General features: G+C 40.1%; 1 protein-coding gene and 1 long non-coding RNA gene across 3 annotated transcripts in view; one reads left to right on the top strand and one right to left on the bottom strand.

Moving 5' to 3' along the window:
* LOC138021803 (uncharacterized) overlaps nt 1–1,594 on the top strand; it is a 21,901-nt gene extending 20,307 nt beyond the window's left edge. For both annotated transcript variants that reach the window (XR_011126451.1, XR_011126453.1), the window contains exon 3: nt 1,468–1,594. This is a non-coding gene — a long non-coding RNA (uncharacterized lncRNA). The remainder of the gene's footprint in view (nt 1–1,467) is intronic.
* Nucleotides 1–10,000, bottom strand: part of LOC138021777 (uncharacterized) — a 22,404-nt gene that overhangs the window by 573 nt on the left and 11,831 nt on the right. The window contains exons 3-6 of the mRNA XM_068868779.1: nt 6,022–6,108; nt 3,402–3,467; nt 2,569–2,667; nt 1–1,829 (exon numbers count right to left, since the gene is read on the bottom strand). The exon at nt 1–1,829 is cut by the window's left edge and continues 573 nt beyond it. Coding sequence (XP_068724880.1) covers nt 1,411–1,829; nt 2,569–2,667; nt 3,402–3,467; nt 6,022–6,108 — 671 coding nt within the window. The 3' untranslated portion in view covers nt 1–1,410. The remainder of the gene's footprint in view (nt 1,830–2,568; nt 2,668–3,401; nt 3,468–6,021; nt 6,109–10,000) is intronic.

Here is a 10,000-nt window from a genome sequence, read left to right as displayed (position 1 = left end):
GAGGCCAAATGTACATGACTTGGGGACTATGAATTGTATGAAAATAAAATAAGTCACTCTAGGATGTTAATGATAAATAATATCATTATAGAATTTCCAAGTTGTATAATATATCTGTACATAAAATGCATGACAATTCATCATACAGAATACAAAGCAGCTCACTTAACCATTGCCTTGAGGCAGATTTGTAAAAGGTCATTTCTGGAATGTCAATTGCGATGTCCAATCACTATTCAGGTACAACCTCATTGCCAGGGTCTCTCTTCTTGCCTTAATTCCCATTCCTTCCTTTCCAGGGAAAGGGAAGAAGAGAGGTGGCCTGTAATTCAGTGCTGATGATGGGGATAAATCAAACTTCATTCCTAGTGTGCACTAGTGTCTTGAGGAGTGCAACCCCAACTTTCGCGCGGCCAGTTTGCGGAAAATCGTTTTGAAGCTCTTCTGTCGAATGGGAACGCTTGCTATGCAAGCTACAATTTTAACATTAGGCACAATAAGGCCTTTGGTCCCAGCACATAAGGCCACGGGAAGTATAGACATCACGTTTGCATCGGCGAAAGTGCTATTGATTTTCCTATTTTTCTCCTATTTTTTAGTACAAAGTTTCCTATTTTTCCTATTTTCTCAACCCTGAAATTCCTATTTTCCTATTTTTTTGAGCAACCATGCCGCTGGACACCCTGAGCAAATGAAATGGCAAGCATTGTTTGATTCCAAGGTGACGTTTGCCGTTTCACGTAATCTCTCTATTATCTCTCATTTATAGCTTGTGTAGCTGGCGATATTGTTGCCGCGAGAGCAAATGCCCCGCGTAGAATCCAGGTGATCTGGTGACGTAATTCGGAGTACTGGGGACAAAAATTTTAACGCCGTAGCCCACAACCACGCGCGGCCTTATTTTCGAATTCAAGATGGCAGAGGCGAGGTTAGATGTCGTCGGGTCTAATTGAATGTTCATTCAGTAACAGGAAATGTGGTAGACACGGAATGATCTGTTGAGTTTTGGCGATGGAAATACTGCAGGGAGTTTGGAAACAACACCTAAGGCTGCGCGCGGCTGTGGGATACGGCGTTAAAAGTTTTCTTCCCAGTCCTCCGAATTACGTCACAGATCACCTGGATAGGAGTGGCGCTGTGAAAAATTTCCCAGCCCATTCTCCTTGGCAACAATACCACCAGCTGCGCAGGCTATCTCATTTATTGCCATTACTGCCAATACTGCCATTAAATTGTGATAAATAAATAAACAAATACATAAATAAATAATACGGAAAGTACAAACTACATTTTCATCCTACTCTAAACAAAATTGTAACTGAACATTTTTACACAATCTTAGTATCAAATTTTTGTTCAAAAAGTCACTTTTCATTGTGCTCCATTACATCTGATAAGAAGATCAGTATCTTATTCCTTCCATGTTTTAATCAAAGAAATGATGTCATCCCTTTGCATATCTTCTAGAATCCTGATGAAAGCACCTACAGTGTCAGTGGGATGCTTATCAACAAACACCTCCTTGAGAATGAGTTCTGAAGATGTCTTTCCCTCAAATTTTGCCATATGTTCAAGACGGTCAAATTCTTGAACAGTAATGCCTAGTTTATCAGCAAACTGTCTTATGTCATTGCCATCACTTCTTTTTATGTCAAGCATGAAATAGATGTTGTACAGCAGCAGAAAAGGGACTTCTAGCATCTTGGTATTGTACTTTTCTGCTTGGGTCAAGGCAGACCATTTTGCACCTTTTGGTGGTTGATCCATGGAATTATGATTTGGCCACAATGCATGAATATTCGTGAGGCCACATGTACATGACTTGGGGACTATGAATTGTATGAAAAGAAAATAAGTCACTCTAGGATGTTAATGATAAATAATATCATTATAGAATTTCCAAGTTGCTAGTTGTATAATATATCTGTACATAAAATGCATGACAATTCATCATACAGAATACAAAGCAGCTCACTTAACCATTGCCTTGAGGCAGATTTGTAAAAGGTCATTTCTGGAATGTCAATTGCGTGATGTCCAATCACTATTCAGGTACAACCTCATTGCCAGGGTCTCTCTTCTTGCCTTAATTCCCATTCCTTCTTTTCCAGGGAAAGGGAAGAAGAGAGGTGGCCTGTAATTCAGTGCTGATGATGGGGATAAATCAAACTTCATTCCTAGTGTGCACTAGTGTCTTGAGGAGTGCAACCCCAACTTTCGCGCGGCCAGTTTGCGGAAAATCGTTTTGAAGCTCTTCTGTCGAATGGGAACGCTTGCTATGCAAGCTACAATTTTAACATTAGGCACAATAAGGCCTTTGGTCCTAGCACATAAGGCCACGGGAAGTATAGGCATCACGTTTGCATTATATTTTGGTGCTGTGGTGCGGACTCTAGATAGTCAACACTTGGGTTCAGTAAAGTAGTCACAAAGGATATTGCTATAGATGGTAGTTGTGAGTTGTCATGGGGGTTCTATGAGGAACGTTCTTGAGAGGGAATCACCTGCTGAGAACCAATATCCTATAATGTGTAAACAGCAACAAACTATTATATGGAGAAAACATACCTTGAGCACCAGTATTAGCAACTTCCAAGTCATTTGAAATACATGTCTGTGGACCACCAGGATAAGTGGGAACAAATCTAGCACTCCCTGCAACAGGATCTAGAATTTAAAACAGGTCATATCAGTGTTTTGTGCTTTGCCACAAAGAACCCCCTTCCTTTTGTTAAAGAATGAAAATTCAGCATTACGAAACAATTTTTTTATTATTTTCTTGAGATTTTGCCTTTTATAACTGCATGCTTACAGAAGTAATCTTGAGATTTAAAACAAGTGGCAGTGAACATTTGTCCCACGGCCGGTGAGATAAGCGCCACTGGTCTGTCCCCCGCCCCGCCCCCCCAGGATCTGTCCCTGAAAATGACATTGAAAAATATGCTTGCATTCCAGTTTCAAAAAGCCTTTGCATTAAAAAGAAGTACTAGTAATGCATGTAAGAATAATGCTAGCCTAATCATGCACCCCTCTCATTTTAGCATGTCCAAATTCCTTTGTGCTGATTACCACCTTTCCACTACTCTTTGAATGCCCACCATAAAACATTATTGGAGACTATATACCAGGCTAAAACGAATTGATAAAATGAGGTCAGATGATAAATGGCTGAGACGAGGCTCTGAGGCCTAAAAAGCAGCGACAGGTTGAAATCGCCACAAACGACCTCCTTTCTTTAAATTTCCGATAGAAACTTGAAACCATGGTGAAACATTGACAAAGCACCGACACAAGACCTTTTAAAATTCAGACAAGCGGCACGGGACCTCCCCCCCCCCTCCCTGGACGGGCCTCTAAAATGAGGTCATGCAGATGCATTTTATGAATCAACTCAGTTTTACCAAAACAAACTTCTGGATCATCACCATTTCCTTTTGGAGCCTGCATGTGCTCTCTGTTTTGCTGACCTGTAAAAAAAATGGACTCTTGCTTCAAACTGTATTCTTCGTACTTACAATTCTACTAATAATATATGATCAAAAATAGGCACGCATTGCGCACGTGTGGTAGTGCAGTAACTTCTTTATTCCATAACTGTCGACAGCATTTTGTTTTCCAGGAGATTCAAGTTTCCTTTGCGTAATATGTAACCCTAAAGTACACAATATTGTTTTTGTATCGTAAATCACTATAGTGCTATCGTAAGTGTTTAGGTAAATAGCCCCCTGAGAAGACATGTGGTTGCTAGTAAAAAAAATGCTAAATCAAGAAAGATTAAAGAAAATTAAAAGGAATCGAGAAACATTGGCTTCGAGGCTGACATGAAGTTGAATCCCTTCAACTTCAGCAAGTTTAAGCGGTGTACTCTGAGCATCTGACACCTTTCCACGACAAACGTTCACTGAAGTTAAACCCTGTCCGACGGGGTTAGTATCTGCACGACTCGCTGTCAGAAACATACCAGCACCGAAAATTATATTTTAACACTCAAAAATATGAACTAAGCAAGGTACAGATTTTCTTAGCACGCCTTATGCACAGCAAATATTGATGCAAAAGTAAATAGATATTAATACACAGTTAATAGGCCATTTTCGAAATATCAAATTTTCAGCTTGATAGTGAGGCAGTGAGGACAAAAACAATAGAAACACGTTGGAATGAATGTGAAAAATATTTACATATCATACACTTTCCTTTGTCTTTGTCCTCACTGCCTCACTATCAAGCTGAATTTTAATATATCGAAAAAAGCTCATAGGAAGAGCAGAAGGAAGTTTTCAAGAAGTGTTGATCGATAATTTAAAATTTTGCCATCAGCAACAAAATTTTCGACATGAAAACAACATAAATTTTGTGCCACGAATATAAAAAGTTACCATCAGCAAAAAACATTTTGGGAAATTTTTGCAACTTTCAATGGGTTTCAACAAATGAGTCCCAAAATTGGCAAGAATTTGTGGCGCTGATGAATAATAAAGCAGCTGCCATTTCCAAAACGACGGAATTACCTGGTGATAAAGAACCTCGTCTAGGAGAGTGAATTTTGGACTCTTGCATCAATATTTGGTTTGGTTTGGAACAAAATCTGTACCTTGCTTAGCTTGCGTTTTTGAGCGTTAAAGTAGAACTTTCTGTCCGTGTTTCTGACAGCAAGTCGTATACTTTGAGGTCTCCCACCGAGACAGGGCTTAAGTGAACTAAATTTGTCTTAACGAATGAAATGATAAATGAAATGAATCATAAATTGAACTGCGGATATGAAATCAAGTGAAGCTATGTTCCTCGCAGTTATGAAAGCAATTAACGTTGAACCCCGTTGAAGTCCTGAAATTCTCAGGCTTCTTTACGCATTCGCTAAAATTGTGGACCATATTAATTAAATTACAGTGAATGTATGGGACTTTTGCCGAATTCACACCTCTGTAACTCCGCTACAAAGCGGCAGATTTCAAAAATTTTAAAATATTTTTAGGCATTTTATTAATATTCACTCAACGGAAAATTAGATCATTGCACAAGGCGCAAAGTCTGAAAATCTCCTCACGTCGCTTCAAATTTCGCAGGAATTTGCATAGTTTTGATTGCAAGGGTTTATATGAAATTTACAAATTTCGTTTACGGTCGTTATAGCTTGATTTTGATCGCCATACTTTACGAAAATAATTTCAATAGAAGTGCTTTTTGGGCTGGTCTTTCATATACCGGATCTGAAAAAATTAATGTCCATGAAACAAAAGAACAAAGTGAACATAACAATATCTAATTAGCAAAGCCCAATCGGAAAAACAATTCTCTATTTTCGAATTCCCCATAATACACTTTGTTTGCCTCCCAAATTTTGAATAAACCATTATTTTCAAATGCTCTTGGGAATATGCACTGTCCCCAAGAGCATTTGAAAACAATAGTTTATGCAAAATTTGGGGGGCAAACAAAGTGTATTATGGGGAATTCGAAAATAGAGAATGGTTCTTATGTCCTCCGCCATTTTAGTCCGGTATATTAAAGTCTACCCGCTTTTTGCGCGGTATTCTCGCTATCCACAACTGGCAGACGTCAGATCTTAAAGGCAAAATTCTCATGAATTCACCGAAATTTAATTTTCCTCCCAACCAACATGCACGTCAAAAACCGTGGAAAGACAGGGGTCTTGAAATCAAGGCTTAAAAGTGTTTAGTTAACACACTGTTTTGAAATCCAAAGAAAGAGAAGAAGTGATTTTTTGGTCATAGTAGCACTTCGATATGCACCCCAATGGTAGACCATTAACTAACTCTGGGTAGACTCATGACTTGCACATATTTTGCTGTAAGGGCAGTCAGATGGCTTAATAAATTAACATGATATAGGGGCTGATATGGAAGAAAAGAATGCATTTCCCACATTAGTATAATAAGAATTTTCAAGAACAATTTACGGCGATCTCTCTGAATTGCATGGAGCATCTTTTTGGTACGTATCATTTCATGCACCCTTCCCATAGGAGATAACTTGGTGAGACTTCATTTATTTCTCCACCTGTCAGAGGCTGTTCTTGATGACTACTACAAGGGTAACACCTTCTTGCTTCTGAGATTCTGGAAGTACCTATAGCTCTTACACACCCTGTAAAATAAGCAGATGATTCTATACAATCATGAAAGTGATAGTTACATGATTACCATCAGAATCCATGAACTTCTCTTGGGTGGCTCCTCTTTAAGGACTAAGGGGGTATTTACATGAGATCGGGACAAAGTAAGACAGGTATGAACTTATACCTGTATGAAATTTTTGCACCTATTTACACGAAACTGGGACGAAATGCTTAGGGCCTATCTTTTGTCTAATATTATATATCGCAGACCCAAAGCATACAAGCTTAAACTTGAAATTTCTGAACCTGGTCTGAGATTTATTGTCATTTACATGAGAACGGTACAAGTCAACGTCAGATCGGTACGAGAGTTTCTCGTCTCGGTCCAACAACCGAGACGAAGTCAGGCCGGTGTCATGTAAATGCCACGGGGGACTAAATCCGCTAGGATTTAGTCCGCTTTCGCGGATTTGGACCCCCCATATAACAGCTTATTTATTTAACTGTTTAGGCGATACAGAGTTAGATTTTGGATCGGGGAAACTTGAGGAAAAAAATTGGACCAGTTAATTTGTTGTTGAAAAGCATTTGCAGCGGCATTTCGCATAAAGATATGTAGATGCGAATTTTAACTTCTTTTTGACAGAAGCTTAAATAATGAACTTGTCATCGGCCTCCCCGAGGGGGGCCCCGGGCTGATGTGGGGGAATATGGGGACTTTATGGGGACTTAGCAACAAATTTCTGCCCTTGTGGCCGGGGAAAATGTGGGGACTTCGCTTCTGTTCAACTGAGAGGGGATTGGAAACGATCGATTGTTCGCTCGATCGATGGCAAGATGGTGGAGGAGAAGAAGGGACAGAGCGCAAAAACCGCTAGACATGCGCACTAGAATCACACTTGTGTTGCCGCCATTCCATTTTCAAAATGGCGGACGACAAATCAAAATCCACCACGTCATTGTGGAGGCTGTCACGCCGCTGGCGTTTCTCTGAGCAAATTTGCAAAAAGATGATCTGAATCTGCCATCATTCAACGATGCTTCAGAGCCGTCAGGGAAGAGATCGGACCAAAACCAGTTCGCCTAAAGCAATAGAGCTTTTGACCAGCTTCGAAGCTTCATTTGACGTTCGTTGTTTAGAGTTTTGCGTTTCTTAAGGTGGTCGGTTACTCTTTAAGCTCAGAACAGAGATATGTTGGAGGTAAATTGTTTTCGCGAAACATATCAAATATGACTTTTTTTTCGTTGATATGAAAATTTTTGAGAGGTGTTTAAAGCACAGGTAACCCAGGCTCACTGTGTGCGTCACGTAGGTATTAAAATATACAGAACATATGAGGCGAAGTTAAGGTCTGAAAATTTGCTAGAAAATGGTAATAAAAATCGATAAAACTTATCATGTGGTGAGCTGTTGTTGTCTTTAATACGTACACGAAGTTTCAGGGAAAATGGTCCCCGTTCACCTTCCTTCATAATATAGTGACAAGGTAGGAGACGGAAGCCAGCGTCGCGACTCCGATCGACCCAAAACAAGCACGATTTTTTCCGCGAAAATCAAATCCAGTCGCTAAATAAACACCCCAGGTTCGTGAAATAGGAATTTCTCTAAACCATGAATCCACTGAAGCATCTCCAGGTAGCAACGCGGAGCCACCAGACTCCGTAAAACTTGTAAGTTAACCTGCTAAAATGGCGGCCAGAAAGCGTGGTACTCACGAAGTGCCCAATTCAAAATGGCACTGAACTCTGGACGCCTGGTGACGAGTATAATAAGTTTTGGAGGGAGGGGAGTCCCAAACAAAACTCACTGAGCAATTTGGGACTCCCCTCCCTCGAGGGAGACTTATTATACTCGTCACCAGGCGTCCAGAGTTCAGTGCCATTTTGAATTGGGCACTTCGTGAGTACCACGCTTTCTGGCCGCCATTTTAGCAGGTTAACTTACAAGTTTTACGGAGTCTGGTGGCTCCGCGTTGCTACCTGGAGATGCTTCAGTGGATTCATGGTTTAGAGAAATTCCTATTTCACGAACCTGGGGTCTTTATTTAGCGACTGGATTTGATTTTCGCGGAAAAAATCGTGCTTGTTTTGGGTCGATCGGAGTCGCGACGCTGGCTTCCGTCTCCTACCTTGTCACTATATTATGAAGGAAGGTGAACGGGGACCATTTTCCCTGAAACTTCGTGTACGTATTAAAGACAACAACAGCTCACCACATGATAAGTTTTATCGATTTTTATTACCATTTTCTAGCAAATTTTCAGACCTAAACTTCGCCTCATATGTTCTGTATATTTTAATACCTACGTGACGCACACAGTGAGCCTGGGTTACCTGTGTTTAAAGGTGTAATTCCGATTTCATACACCAAGAGAGACTTTTTCAAATCGAAGTTTGAAGAGAAGCAGGTTTTTTTACCGCTAGTGTTCGTCTTCACAGTTGTAACTGGTTTTACACAGAAAAGCGAAGTCCAGTGCCTTATACTTTCACTCCACTCGATATAGTTTGTGAGGTTTTGGGGTCGTAAGTTGTCCTGAAATGCATATAACGTACAAGTATGTTTTTAACTTCGAGTTAACATCTTGTCGACATTGTTCATGTAATACAATGTAAGTTTTCTCGCTTTATAAGCAGAGCGGCTGCCTGTTATATTTAAAACAGCGGCAAATAGTGACAACAAACCCTGTTATTTTCCCTTTAACAACGTTCATTGCTATGTTTTGTGCAACTAAAAATAAAATATGTCAACTGTCACATCTGACTGCTGGGGGATTGTGTGCTTTTTCAAGTTTATGGGACTCTTTGCAAAGGGCGCGTTAAGTTAATTCAACGAAGTAAGCTGCTTTTTCCATTTAGAGACTGAAAATGCCAGCAAAGGTGCTCTAGTTCAATGTGCAAAGCGCTTTTTTTGGCTTTTGATGCCAGCAAAACAGTTCACCACACTAGAAAATTTTTATTCGAGGGCCAGTTGCTACTGGCTCACAAAGACTACAGAATTTGCCACATGGATGAATACATTTCACCAATGAAGGTGAGTGATGGAATAACATTACAATAGTTGCAATAATAATCTTCCCTGAATTGAATTTCCCCTACCCCTCAATATAGATTCTACGCCCCCTTCTTTGTCAGTGCCAAAAATCTGCCAAGAGAAGTGAAGCACTAAGTTACACAGAATTAGTCAGACAGTTAGAAAACCCTCAAGGATCAAAGGCAGGAGCTGGATATTAAGCAGAGAAAAATCGAGAACGAAAACAAAAACTTTCACAAAAAAACATGGAGGTAAGTATTTGGGTTTAGCTCATTACGACAATGACATGCCAATGCCTTTGCAGTACTAACCCCCCCCCCCCCTCCCCCCTTCACCAAGACACACACACCACTGACAGCAGTACACTGCTTAGCATTATATTGAGCGCCACAGGCTGTTGGCTGTAATCAGTAACACACTAAACTTTTTTCATTTCATATTATTATTTGCATGTACATAACATTACATGTACATGCATTGAACACGATGCACAACCCCATGAATTTCTCAAATTGCTTTTGGCCTATTACAAGACCTGTGAGTAAAACCACACCAAAAAGTTAGCTTACTATAATAAGGTAAAACAGATATCATTTTGATAATGGTTATGCTTTACAATGTAGCTGTGTCACCGAACACCCACGGTCAATAATTTTGCTATTATCCCAACAGTAAACACTTAATGACTGGTCCCGAGGGAAACAGTTAATTTTGTTTCCCTAAAAATTTCCAATGTTTCCCTGAGGCGCAGACGAGGGAAACAAAATGAACTGTTTCCTGAGAGACCAGTCATTAAGTGATTTGTTATATAGCACAAATAGGAAAACGTGCAATGGGAACAGCAACGGTGGTCGTCGGTCAACATTTGCGGGCAACAGTGCACTGTTACC

This window comes from Montipora capricornis, chromosome 2, assembly GCF_036669925.1.
Source record: "Montipora capricornis isolate CH-2021 chromosome 2, ASM3666992v2, whole genome shotgun sequence".
In the NCBI taxonomy this organism is placed as follows: Eukaryota; Metazoa; Cnidaria; class Anthozoa; order Scleractinia; family Acroporidae; genus Montipora; species Montipora capricornis.
This window is presented reverse-complemented; position numbering and strand designations above follow the sequence as displayed.